General features: G+C 47.7%; 1 protein-coding gene across 7 annotated transcripts in view; it reads right to left on the reverse strand.

Moving 5' to 3' along the window:
* RNF157 (ring finger protein 157) overlaps positions 1–14,291 on the reverse strand; it is a 79,554-nt gene that overhangs the window by 50,506 nt on the left and 14,757 nt on the right. For all 7 annotated transcript variants that reach the window (XM_067547597.1, XM_067547600.1, XM_067547594.1 and 4 more), the window contains exon 2: positions 12,100–12,218. In XM_067547597.1, coding sequence (XP_067403698.1) covers positions 12,100–12,192 — 93 coding nt within the window. In that variant the 5' untranslated portion in view covers positions 12,193–12,218. The remainder of the gene's footprint in view (positions 1–12,099; positions 12,219–14,291) is intronic.

Genomic DNA, 14,291 nt, shown 5'->3' on the forward strand with positions numbered 1-14,291 from the left:
TGCTGACAGAAAATTGTTCTGCCCAAAATTGTGTGACCAGCTCTACTTATGATGAAGGTTTTTAAAAAGGCCAGGAGCAGTGTAAGTTACCATTGTGTACTGAACTAGCTACGGTGACTGTATTACCAGATAGAACCTGAACTAGAACTGGCTGGAAACTAGGGGGGAGTTTCCCCCAGAAGATTTTGACCATGTCTATCAAAGTTTTTCTCAGAAAATACTGATTTTTCAGAAAAATATCAAAAACCAAACTATCAAAATTTCCCAGGCAGCAGCTGCTTTTCACACCAAAAATGTGTTTAGTCAGAAACCCAAGTTTCTATTAAAAAAAAAAAAAAAAAAAAAAAAAAAAAAAGTAAAGGAAGATTTTTGATGAGCCCTTATCAGAACCACTCAACAGTGTTTCAAAGGCCCTGTACTGCTAACAGCTAATGAAGGATCTCCGTTAGCTCAAGTGCCAAGGGCCTATTCTTTTGGAGTGGGATTGCAGTTCTCTCCCTTGCATCACTAGGAAGTTCCAAGTGGTCATGAACTACAGCACAGGGACGACACAGAATACCTAAATTATCATGGATTTGTTACTTTTTTTTGAACAAAAAAAGGAGATCTTGGGTTTGTTCTCCTTTTTGTTAAATAGCATGTCTCTGTGCTCACAAATTCGTCTAATGTCCTAAGAACAGGCAGCTTTGGTTATTTAATCAGTTTAGTCACGTGGTATAATAATTACTCAGCAAATCAAAATAATAGCCCTGCGACTTTAAAGACAAACATCAATGTTTGTAACATCTGAAAAGCCAGCCCAGCACTAGACAAAGCTGCATGAATGTTCGGAGTCTGGAAGAAGTTGTCAGCTTTACTCCGAGGGCACAGCAACTAAATACAGTCTTCTCGTAACAAGCATGTGGGCGATCAGGACAGGAAACAAGCATGTGACTGGAGCTGTACGCTTGGTTTCAACGCCTTCATGAACAGGTCTTGAGGAAACTCCTCTCTAGCCCTGGGGCAGGGTAGGCAATTTAGCGAGACCAGCCCAGGTGCAACGGGATCATGGCCCGTAAAGCAAATCCTCAAGCAATTTCAATCCCTTTGTGTGGTCTGCATTCCTACCTTTTGTAACTACCAATTCATCAACACCTGAGACAGCGTGTTACATTTCTAACCCAGGAAGGACAGCCTTCTAGAAAAAAGGAGCTGCCATGTCAGCCTATTAGTGTAGAGTCCGGCTCAAACCCTACCCCACACCACAGATCTGGATCCAACCTCCCCCTTCCCCCAGTGTGTTTGAATCCAGGGTAGCAAGTCTCTGGCCAGTCACCTTTCCTCCAGGGAGGTCGCTAATGCAGCTCCCCTGGCTAGTCTCAACAGGGCCTTTTTCACACTCGTTGGTAATTAGCTTTGTCGGCAGGGAAGCTTTTGATTGGAGGGGGCTTTGCAGCCACCAGATCCACACAGGAGCTTCCTATAGGAAAAAGCAGATCTGCAGGAGCAGTGGCTGCATTTAAAGAGCTGTTGAAACATCTTTCTAGAAGATTTTAACATGTTCTCTAGAGACGATCACTCGCGTGAGTGCACCTAGTCTGTGCACCCCTCCCAATATATTTTATTAGTCAGGATGTTTAACGTGGAAACAAAGGGGCCATTTCAGTGCTTAGCCCCTCCTCCCCCGCACCCTTTTCCCTACCGTGACCTTGTTCGTTTCAGTGGGAGTCGTGCATGCTCAGCACCTCTCAGAACATGGTCCATGGAGCATCTCCCTCAATTGAACAGCAGAAAAAACTGTCCCATGATGGATGATTTCAGGCCACAGAGCTGGTTTCAGCCTCTCGCTTCCTTGACTTGGAACAGGTCCAGTACGCCTTGCAGAGGTGTGCTGTGAACACGCCAGCTCCGGAGGATGGAGTCGCATTCAAACACAGACACACGACACGCACTGAGTTTGTCATCCTTAGAGATGGGCCCAGGCTACAAAGTTTGAATCTGGGTTCAGATTCTGAAGCTGGCCACACAAAATTCAGGAGGCTTTGGATCCCGAGATTTGGTTTTGACCCATTGTAGAAAGAGGAGACTGAACATTTGGATCAGGGTTTGGATTCTGGAAAAAAAATCCACAGCGCTCATAGGAGTTTGGAGCCAAGGTTTTGGATTATCACCGTCCCCTTTTCACTTCCCTAACAAATGAGGCTTCCTAAGCTGGTGTCCACATAACCCAGGTCTACTCACACAACATCCAGGACTCCAGGTCGAATAGAAGCTGTGTAGCTAAGGGCGCCTGGAGAAGCTCTGCAGAGCCATAAATTGCCAGTCCGCAGGCATACGGAGCACCAAGAATACCTCCAAGCACCTCTCTAAGCCCTGGGTAATCCCAGGGAGTGATTTTAAATCAAAGGTAAGACTATCCCTGCCTGAGCCCAACGGACAAAAGCACCCTCACTGACACCCCGAATCCCACTCCTCCCCCACACCTTGGAATGGGCTCCTCCCACACAAATAAAGGGCCTCTTGTCCCTGCGGCCTGGATTGCAGTCAGATCCCACGGAAGGAGGGAGGAAAGTCCACCGATTGAGATGCATACAGCTCTGCAGTCAGTCGAGTTACTCCAACCTACACCAATGTAACAGTCGGATTTCAGCTACCGCTCAACACCCACCCCTGTGCTGATGTACTGTGACAGCCTGTCTCCACCCTTCGGGCCCTCCTGCAAACGGTCTGTGTTTATCACTTGCTAGTCTGGCTGCATGGACAAAGCCTTGGAAATCTGTAGTGATCTCCCATCCCAACAGCAAGCATTCAGGGGCCCTTCGTACAAACGTAACATGGGGATGTGGAACAGCAAAAGGGAGGGGCTCAATTCATCCCTAGCCGGGCAGACCAGGTCTTTGGTACCACATACGAGCAGCCACAGATCTGCAAGGACACAGGTGGTGACAAAATGGCTATGGACTTCTAGCATCTATGGACATCAGTGGGACGGAGGGAACTCAGCACTCGTCAGGAGACGCTCAGTATCTTGCAGGGTTGGGCCCTACGTCCCCTATCTAGTTTAGACCATGGCTTGTCAAATGGTTTAGAGGACAGTCTGGCTTGGTCTAAGCTGGCCAAGGATACCCATGAGCAAGACCAGGGTTTCAAGTACAGCATGTTTCAGATCCATTCAGCTAGTGTATAGTTTCATGGCCCGCACACACCACTTGGGAAACCTTCAGAGCCGAGCACGTTATGTACCCAGAGCCTGTGCTGGGCTTGGACTGCCCACGCTGGGCTGTCTTCACTGCGAGCTGGATTCAAGCATGCCTGGTCAGCCTGCTCGCTGTGTAGACAGACCCCAAGACGCGCTCTATTTAGCTGAACAAAGAGCAGGTTACGAGGTGACTTGAGTACAGTCTAGAATACCTACGCAGGGAAGAAATATTTAACAGTGGGCTCTTCCATCTAGCAGAGAAAGGCCTAACACAGCCCAATGGCACAAAGCAAGTTCAGATGGGAAATAAGGCATACATTTCTAACAGCGAGAGTAACTAACCCCTGGAACCATGTACCAAGGGCTGGGGTGGATTCTCTCCCACGGACCATTTTTAAATCAAGACTGGATGTTTTTCCTAAGAGACACGGCCCAGGAATGTGGGGGTCGCTCTCTGGCCTGCGTTATAGAGGTAGTCAGACCAGATGATCACAATGATCCCCTCTGGCCTTAGAGCAGTGGTTCTCAACCTATTTACCATTGTGGGCCACATATGCAGCTCTCTCTGTGTCATGAGGGCCCCATCCACACAATACATCTACTACCTGTATGTCCCTGAGGATGTGAAATGGGCCCCAAGCTGCCCGCAGGTTGAGACCCACTGCCTTAGAATCTATGACTCTCCAGAGCCACCCTGAGGTTGGTGCTAGGGCTCTGCAGGAAGGCAGAGTATAATTACTCCTAGCTGGCTAGGAACCTGCAACGCCCACAGCACTGTCGTAGCTCAGAGCCACCAAGTCATGCACGGATTTTATTCTCACACCACCCTCTCAGACAGGTGTATTAGTCCCATTTTACAGATGCAGAACTGAGGCACCGGGTGGATGAAGTGACTTGCCGAAAGTTCCGAAGGGAGTCTGTGGCAGAGTCAGGGATCCAACGCTGGTCTCCTGCATCCCTGTCCAGAACCTATCCAGCCTCTTCCCTTCGGAAGCATTAGCTGGTGAATCTTGTTAACCCCAGTCTCTCTCTCTAGGTAGGAGCTCGGATCTGGGACAGAGAGGCCATGCATGGAAAAGCCTACGATCAACCAAGCTTGAGAGGAAAGCTTAGGCTGAGTTTTGTTTGGTGATATTAGAGGAGTTATCAAAAAAGCCAAACCCCTACAAATGCAGGTAGAATTGGACTATACACAGAGTGGCTGTGTTCTGCTCAGAGGGTGGGAGCTACCTCTGCTTACTCCAAGACTACCTGATCTGCAGGTAGACCAGTGCCCTGCAGGATTTCCTTCTACCGCACTGGACCCAAAGCGGACGGCAGTGAGGTAAGACCGGTCAACTTTAAGAATCCCTGGGAAGAACTGCTCACATTACCATGCAGAACGCCTGGGTACAGAGATAGGTGACAAGCTGCCAAGTCAAGGAGGGTTTCCCACACACAGCTGTAAGGACAAAGCTTGGATGGTTGGCGCTGCTGACATGGCCCAGGCAGGGCCATTGAGAAGAGCGCGCCATCCATCTGACGCCCTCAGGCAGCGCTGAGACAAAAAGCTGCAACAAGCGAGGAGTTGACAAATGACACCAAGTGGCCTCTTTTGTAGGAAAGTGAGCAATTATCCGGCCCGAACTTCCTGCTGCCAAGAACTATCTGATTAGTGAGTGAACAAACAGAGGTGAATACAAACGATAAAGCAATGTCTGGCGGACGGCAGACCCCCAGGATTTTTTTTCATCTCCAATGTATAGAGGAAGAGAGCGCGCCCTTCTCCAAGCTGGGAAGCACATTTTCAGTCTGTCTCAGGTCCAGGAGTCAGCGCATGCTTTTGGGTCAGGGCAGCCAGTCACAGTCAACGTCACAAAAAGGAGACACGGGGAATCAATGTTACGTACGGAACTGGAGCAAGAGGAAGCTGCAGGGATGTTGTTTTCTAGCACTAGCACGTTTCTACTGCAATCCAAGAGGCAACTCCAGCATGTTGTACGCACACCCAAGCTAGCTGTGATCTAGCTACCTCAAATCACAACAGCAGTGAGCTGCAGTACTACGGACTGTACGAGCCCTTGTACACAGGCAGTGCAAGGGAGCCTGGGTATGTGTGAGAGTGGCTAGCTCGTGCTGCCACGGCTTCAATGCTGTTACAGCTTCAATGCTGTTGTCATTCAAGCCAACTAGATCAAAGCTAGATCAGGTGTGTCTACATGTGCTGCAGTCACACCTCTGATTGCAGAGCAGGGATACCCTTGGCAAGGTATCATGGGAACATGCAGAACAGAGACACATTCAAGTCCCACCTCAACAGAGCTGGATTTGAGCCACAAAATTCAGCTCCGGGTGTGAAATCTCTGATTTCAGGGGTGTTCGGATCAGTCCATTATAGGACACTGGTGCCAGCAAACTGCAGATCTGGATCGGGCTTAGGTGTGGGTTCATCTCTGAAAGTTACATGGTTCTCTCTTACGCATTGTAAGACAGCGTCACCATTCTCCCAGCTGAAGGGCTAATAAGAACATAAGAACAGCCAGACTGAGTCAGACCAATGATCCATCTAGCCTGGTATCCTGTCTTCCGACAGTGGCCAACGCCAGGTGCTTCAGAGGGGATGAACAGAACAGGTAATCATCAAGTGATCCATCCCCTGTTGTCCATTCCCAGCTTCTGGCAAACAGAGGCTAGGGACACTTCAGAGCGTGGCTTTGCATCCCTGCCCATCCTGGCTGATAGCCACCGATGGACCTATCCACCATGAACTTATCTAAATGCTAAAGAGAATTGGACAGTGATTTGTCCAGCAACTGTGAATTTCAGAGGCACTCGTTATAACAGGAAGGATGCTAGCACTTCAGAGTGGATGAAATGAGGAAGCTTTGTGGGCGAGCTGCTTTGTGAAAGTGTTTGCAGTTTCACACACCCAATAGCTGGACTTTTCATGAAATTTTACAACCTACATTTGCATGTCAAAAGGGGGCTTTTCACAGGGTTTTTTAAATTATTATTTTCAGAGCCACTTCTGCTAACAAAAGCATAACTTCACTTGAAACTTTGCCTGGTTTTTTTTGGTCCCAGAAATAGCCTCCTGAAACAGGTGACCATCAAAGAAAAACATACAAAACCTTCGATAAATGTTGTGTGTGCAAAAATAGACCAGCTTCTGATTTTGCAGTGGAACGCAGAGACACGCACATCCTGACTGTTCTCAGTTTTACTGCAAAAATGTTGCACATCTTCTTTAACAATATATTTCCTATTTTGTCACTGTACTCTCCGCAGTCTTAGATTTCTAGTTCAGCATTTTCTTAGTAAGACATCTTCCATTTCCTCAACTTCCTTATCACCTTACGCACTAATGACAAGACGAGCAAAGCATCAACTACATGGGGTCAGGAAGGAATTTCCCCTCAGATCAGATGGGCAGAGACCGTGCGGTTTTTCACCTTCCTCTGCAGCATGGGGCCCATGGTCACATGCTGCTTTGAATTAGAGTAAATGGGGGATTCCCTGTAACTTAGTCTTTAAATCAAGATTTAAGGACGTCAATAACCCAGCCAGAGGTGAAGGGACTAGAGGACTGTGATGGTCCCTTTTGGCCTTACAGTCTGTGAGTCTAAGCAGGCCGCCAATAAGGCGCCTCCATCAGGCAGTGGAAATGATGGCAGCAGAGAGACCACTCAGCTTTTCACCAGCACCTTTCCCCAACCACTCCTTGGGCCAAAATTTCTTTAAGAACCCCACCTACATTCATGCACCATTTAAAGAGCAACTATTGCCCGCCAGTTTCCTCCCAACATCCGCTTGTCCCCACTAACATCCCACCTAGGGATTCTTCTCTGCCCTCACCTCCTCTCATTTTAGGCCACCACTACAACTCACCTTTCATTCAGTCACTCCAGAAAGCACACAACATTCTGCATGCAAGGAAAAAAAACCCAACCCAACAACACTGCCCACAACTCGTGTCTCGCAAGTCCAGGAGGCTCGCAATAGCGTGTGACCTTTAACGCTCTGCTGAGCAAACTGGCAACGCTTCCGAGAGCCTTCGGAGAGGATCACAGAACATGGCTGGTCTTGAAATAAATAAACCCAGACACACAGAGTCAAAGGAAAGACGGAGGCAGAGGGGGAGGAGGGGAAAGCAAAAGCTTGTCTAGACTAATCTGCATCAAGTTGTCAGGCTTCTTTGTTAGCCTCCTTCCTGCTTCCATGTTAAGGATGAACTATTTATCCTGTCAGTGTAGAAACGAGTTCATGACAGCGTCCAACAGATACCGTTGAACATGAGTTCTGCGGGCACAAACCTGAATCCTAGGTCCAGTCTGCACAGGAGGTCGGGATTTAGATCTCAGCTACATTCACCACAGCGCTGCCAGGACCCAGGTGGAGATGTGATGTATATGGATTTCTACTGTAAGCCACTCACAGGGTCCAGAGAAGCGATCTGTAAAGCCTTCAGAGGAACACTGCAGCAATGCATCCTGTGCCTGGCTTTTTGGATGGTGTGGAGCATGTTCAACTGCAAAATGGCAGGGTCGCTCAATGTCAGTGGTGCGTACGCCATCAGAGTGAACCAAATAAGCACACGGCCCCTCCTGGTCATCAGATGGACTGTGGATTTCATGGACAAAGGAACTCAGCGATATCACCCCACCCCCCACCCCCATTCATTTCAGGATCCAGTTCAAAACCACCCTCCTTGTTTTTAAAATCCTGCATGGAACTTGCTCAGCCCTATCTGCCTAAGGAGCATCATCGCCATATCAGCCACGTGCCTCACAATTACTGACACCACCGTGAAAGAGGGAGAGATTATCGACCCCATTTTACAGATGGGGGAACTGGGGCACCCAGCACATTAAACCACTTGCCCAAGGTCACACTGGAAGTTTGGGGCTGAGCCTCAGAATCAAACCCAATCCTGTGATCTACCCACTAGGCCAGCCTGTCACACACCTGCCCTCTCTCCTACCGCCCAGGCTCGCCATGCTTTGTGTCTGTCTACACAGCAACAGTTGTGCACGGGCTAGTCTACCTGAACTAGCTTGAATCCAGCTACAATAGCAGCGAAGACAGCTCAGCACGGGCAGTGCAAGCCCAACACAGAACCTGGATATGTACTTGGCTTGCCAGCCTACTCTGAAGCCCACACTGTGTTGACTTCACTGCTTACTGTTACCCACACTAGCTGGATTCAAGCGAGCCCATGCACGGCTTTTGCTGTGTAGACAGACCCTCAGTGCAGGAGCCTTCTTCTCTGAATCTCCTGCCACCAGGAAGTGCCTTCCTAGATGGTGCCGTCTTATTTCAAAATCCCATCTCAGAGCACCTCTTCTCCTCTGCGCCTGCATTCATTCAGCAGAGCTCTGCAAAAAACGTTCGGGGAGACAATAGCCTGTGTTCTGAAAATGTCCTACAAAATAACTATCTGAGCCAAAGAGTGGATAGAACCAAATTCCCTGAGCCGAACACCCCACACAACCTCAGGGAAACTCACACCTAGAGCCAAACTTTGTGACTAGCTTGCGGCTCTCGAATAGGTCAAACCAGAACCCCACTCCAATCACTCGAATCCTGGAGAAACACAGCTCTTAAAAACCGCTCTGCAGCTCGGTCCATCATTAATTAAGAGCAAATAATATAATTCCTTTAGTTGGAAATGCTGCATTAATTCTTTCCAAGCTGGTCGTTTACCCTCTCAAATACTGTAGAGACTATCTGATGTCAGGGACCCTGGTATAAGGAATCGCGTCTGTTGGGCAGTTTATAGGCTTTTACTGTAATCGGGAGGATTTCTTGCAATCACTGCTGGAGAAAAAATACACTGGGATTAAGACTGAATTTTCATTCGGGAGGAGAGGGGGTTATCTGTGTGACTCCCACTGATTTTAATAGGCAGCTAAATTGTTGTGCAACCCTTAACTCCCTCGTTGCTGCATTGCATTGGTATCGTGACACCTCAAAGTGATGCAGCACGGCATGACAGGCATGCTTTCCCTCCACCTAATAGGTTCATTTAGCCATGAACAAAGTATTTCCAATCCATATTATTTTTACGTGCTTAAATGAAAAGAGACAGTATTGTAAGCTTTCTGAGACAGGGACCATCTCTTTGTTCCGTGTTTGTACAGCACCTAGCACAGTGGGGTTTGGTCCATGACTAGGGCACCTGGATGCTATGATAATACAAATAAATAATAATAATAATAAAAGGCACTCAATGCAAAGAACCCAAATATCTAGCAAACATTTTTAGCTCTAACTGTGAGAGCCACGTAGTTCTTAAATGGCGTTTCTCTCTTTAAATCAAAAGTTTCAACTCTCTTTAAATAGAATAAAAAACAAGGAATTAACACCCAGCACTCACAAGCAACCCAACCACAACAAACCAGTATTAGCAGCACACCATTCATGAGTTTCTCTTCCACTTACAGAATGTGCAAGTGATCAAATAAAGAAACAAACGTCTCAAGGCTCAGATCCACATTTTGTTTCCGTGAATTCAAAACAGGGAGAAAGACACGTTTGTGGCTTTATAAATTATAAATATTTTTTTTTTTTAACTGAAAGTGTCTTTGCTCAGCTTCTCCATTCACTCGCACAGCGCATACTGTGCACACAGCATATTGAGGGGCCTTCATAAGCAGAAGGCAAATAGACCTCCAGCCACTTTGCCATTATTAAGAATAATTTCTGGCATGGAGGAATACTGCACACAGCTGTACATGAACCCCACCAGAATATGCGCTCAGATGGATAGGAACTAACTTAAATACAGTATTTCGGGTGGACACAAGCAAATTCACAGCGCTTGATTTACCACAGAGTTATGCCGGTGTAAGTCAGGAGGAAAGCCACTGAAGCCAAAAGTGGGGTCAGTAAGAAGAAAACCATGACCGTGGGAAAAAAGAGCCCCCACCTTTTGGAGTGACAGAGATGAAAAGCTGCGCTGCCAGAATTTGTATGACATGCAGAAACTCATCACGTGCCAAAGGTGGGCAGGAAGTGAAGGCAGCTCACAAAGCAAGACGGGGCTGATGGAATCTCTGATCGCAGAACTTTCCACTCCAATTGTTAAAGCAAGAATGGCCACGGCAAAGCAACAGGACACAGCAGTGGTGATTCACAGAGATGACACAGTCAGAAATTAACACATGCCTACAATAAGAGTCAATGTGGTCAAGATTCTTCCTCTTTCCTATTTGGAAAATATTTCTCTCTCTTTTTCTCTCATTTCCAAGTCAATTTTATAAGTTAAAAAGTTCTGAGACTGTATTTGATTTTCAACTATTATAAAGGGACGTTATCATACAAAGCAAACCTTTTGCTCCACCCTTTACAATCCCATTCAAACATGTTGATCCAAGCTGGTGCTTTATGGGCCCCCCTTCGCCCTCTAACATTTTGGTATATCTCCAGGAGGAAGACAAAGGGAAACACAGAAAGGCAACAGTTTGTCAGTCAACCTGCAATCAAGTTTTCTAAGTGTGCATACGTCACTTGGGCATGCCAAAAAGATAAAATTCACACACAGCCAATTAGCACATGCAACTCCAGTGTAAAACAGCAGCAGCTGGGTTGTGGGTGTGGTCTTTAATGTCGATATTTATATTTAACACTCGTGTGACACTTGGTTCTCAACCTTTCCCATGCTGCGATCCCCTTGGCCAGGCCCCCCCCCCCCTTGTTAACTGTACAGAGGAGCAGGGTGGTCATTAACCCCTAGTTAAGAACCTTTGACTTTGGCAAATAGGGCTGATTAAGCTGTAAAAATCAGCCGCCACTGAAGAATGACGTTATCAGCAAAAGATGTTGGGTGACAACCACCACACTCGTGCCACTGGGAAAGAGTGTCTGCTTTACACACACTTCTCGGGGTGGAGGGAGGTACAGCACCCATCCTCCACCCCCATATCCTGCACCCAATGCACAAGGAGTCTGAGTTTTGAATACAGGGGCCTGAGAAGACATCAAAAATCCTGCATCTGGATGGGCGTGCAGAGGACGCAGAATCACAGGGAAAACGGACGTTTATGGACCCAGCTGGTGACCCGGCTAGAGCACTGAGATGTGGAACATGGATGGCCTAGTTAGGGCCCAGTGTCTGGAAATGGAGCCTCCCGTGCGCAGAGTGCAGGTCTCAGCAGGGACGCTTGTGCAGATGTACGTGGACAAACCAAAGGCTGCTGCGCAGTCAGGTCCGGGCCTCGTCACGTGTCAGGGGGGAATTAAAGATAGGGCAGGGGGAAGTTGTGGTAGGTGGCACGGGTGCATGCACCAGTCTTTCCTGTCTTTGAGGCCTGGGCTCAAACACACACTCACATCACAAGTGAGTGTGAGCTGGGTGGTCTCTGGCCCATGGCCTCATTTGTACATCTCACAGCTCAGCACAACTAGCAGTGTGTGTTCTCAAGAAAGCCAGCAGTGGGAGGGCCAGGGACCTTGCAAACCAGCTGTGAGTTGCTGGCACGGCTGCCTTGAGAAGCTTGCTGAGCCCCTGCCTGCACCGGGGCAATCAGCATCTCCATTTCATGAGCACTAGAGTCATCCACAGATTTCAAAGGTAAAACTCTGGCCCTGCTGAAGCCAGTGGGATTTCACCCAGGAAGCAGGGCATCAATTCGACATTTTCTAATCGCAGGGATGTGCCTGAAACCACCCAACCTGGAAGAAGTGCATCTAAAATTCACAGCTGTCCCTTCCACACCTGTATCGAGAATGGGCTGATCCAAACACCTCCCCAAACTTTAGGGAAGCTTTTATTTAGGGATCTGAGTTTTGCAGCTCAGGCCCAGATACCATGGTGATGGGCATGGGATAAGAACCTAAACATAACAGATTACTCTGTTCAGCTGGCAATTCAAGACCCATGCCTCACAATATCAGATTACACCACTCTAACGGCAAACCCAGCGGAATTAATGTCACTCTACCACGACAGGTCTGTTTCCCAGGAAGTTGAGGTCGCTGTTCTCTCCAAAGAGGTAGCCCTCCGGGTGCGTGGAATCGAACTTCTCACCTCCCATGATGAAATGGCTGGCAAAGTAGCTCCCTGAAAAGGGACAGAAAAAAAATAGGAGCTATCAAATGCACGGAACAATGCTGGAAAGCGGGTTCAATAAACTGCTGAGCAACAAAATTGTCACAGTGATTTCCAGCTCAGTCCCGTGCTGGAATGAGGCAATGACACATCGCTTGGGCAGAGCCGCCGCCATGGATGCATTTAATCAATGCACACAGATTTTGCTTTGTCCGTGAAAGTGCTTCACTTAAACCGCGGTGGCTGAAGCCACCAAAAAACAGCCGCAACTGATGAGAGACCTGTTTAAAACTGCGACATCGTGCAGGGATGATCCAAGGTCTCTAGGAGCTGGAGCCCTATTCTTCACGCTGTCTGAGTAACCGATACAGTCCTTCTGCTTGGGGTCAGCACACCATCCATGGTAACTCTCTATTCGGAACGGAAAACCCCAGGGAGCTGTTCTGTTATCAGATTTTGGTGATTAGACAGACAGAGTCACGGTAGAGAGGAGAATTTAAGGCAGCTTTTAAAAGATACCTGTCCTGGTGTCAGCATCTCCTCTTATTTAGCTCAGAGGAGGGGACCATTTTAATGACACACCCCCAAATGGGACCCATCAGGGCACAGTGCTCCTGTCTAACTGAAAAAAGAACTGCAGAGTCAAAAGCCGCCCCATCCCAGAGTCTGGTTTGTGAGCCATGAACTTCCAAAATAACTCTCCGCAAAACCCCAGCCTAAGTCTTCTGCCCAGGTGGTGCTGCTCAGACGGTTCTTTCCGTCAGGACCTGTGCGCTCCCCTGCTCAGCATGGACATGCTCTCTCTGCCCGGGATGCCTACCGTCCCCATGTCCCTTGTTCCCTTACTGGGGATACAAGGTAGCTACACCCAGGAGTTAGCAAAAGGCTAAATGGCTTCCCCAGCAGGATCACCATCAGGTCACGGGGTGGGTTATTTCTGGCAAATACTGACAGCCTGGACGGGCCCCTTTTAACTGCTCAAGGTTGGACTGAAAGGATCAGCTTCTCCATTGGAAATCAGACAGTGACTAAGTTGCTACAAAGTGTGTAAGTCATTTCACCCGAGGAAACCTCTCCTCTCAACTCCCTGGTGTTTTTAAGTGACAGAAGTGACTTTACCACCTCTTAGAAGCGGATCTACAACATCACTCCCTTCGGCTTTGTTTAATCTAGTTTTAGTTATTTAAATTGCACTAAGGGAAATTGGACAAGCAATAGACAGAGAAAAAAATCATCAGGATCTTGAAAATTTAGAACCGTGCCCATTACATGCGCAGTGAAATAAAGCATTAGCAGTGGTTGAATCAGATGCACCACAAAGAAATTAACCTTGTCCCACGGGCCAGCACAAGGTGCAGGTGTCACTTAAGCCCCCAGGGAACTTACTTAAACCTTGGATTCGCCCTCTGAAAAGAGGACTCAGTTCAACTCAAGGAATTCCACCCTAGTAGCAGCCATTATTACATCGTAGGAAGGAGAGAACTCCACATTTAAGGCTCTCTCATGGCAAACCTAATCCCTTTGGTCCGTTTTGTAACCTCAGAGCAGCATTATGGCAGCTTCCTGTCCAAATGTTAGCCTGATTTTTAAAAATGCCTCTCAGGTTTTAGCCTGCTTCTCTTTGCAACTGGTTACAGAGGTTGTATTACATGGTAGCCCTCCTTTATTAAACTAAAAAACCCTCTCCACAGGTCAGATCTTGAGATTCTTACGCAGATTGTACTGAGGGTAACTTTTTTGTCTCAGGCAAAATCCCCATAGAGACAACGGGACTCTGCTTGCATAAGGACTTAAGTGTGCTGGCCAAACCTTAAGGTCAGTTTTCATCGACACCACCTGTACAGGTACCTTAGTGAAAAGTACAATTAAGGTTTACTTCTCATTATGACCCACGGCGCATTCCCTCTTCAGAGCATGCACACCAACTGTTCATGGAAGCTATGTACTTGCCTCTGGGGAAGAGCAGATCCCCAGCGTTAGTATGTGATGCATTAACATTTCCCAGACCCCTGACACCTGCCCCTTCGCCCTCTAAACAACTCTAGCCCAACTCTCATAGATTTAACAGTAAAAGGTCAAAACAAC

Source organism: Emydura macquarii, unplaced genomic scaffold (genome assembly GCF_026122565.2).
Source record: "Emydura macquarii macquarii isolate MOO-44397 ecotype Brisbane River unplaced genomic scaffold, CSIRO-AGI_Emac_v2 contig_1230, whole genome shotgun sequence".
In the NCBI taxonomy this organism is placed as follows: Eukaryota; Metazoa; Chordata; order Testudines; family Chelidae; genus Emydura; species Emydura macquarii.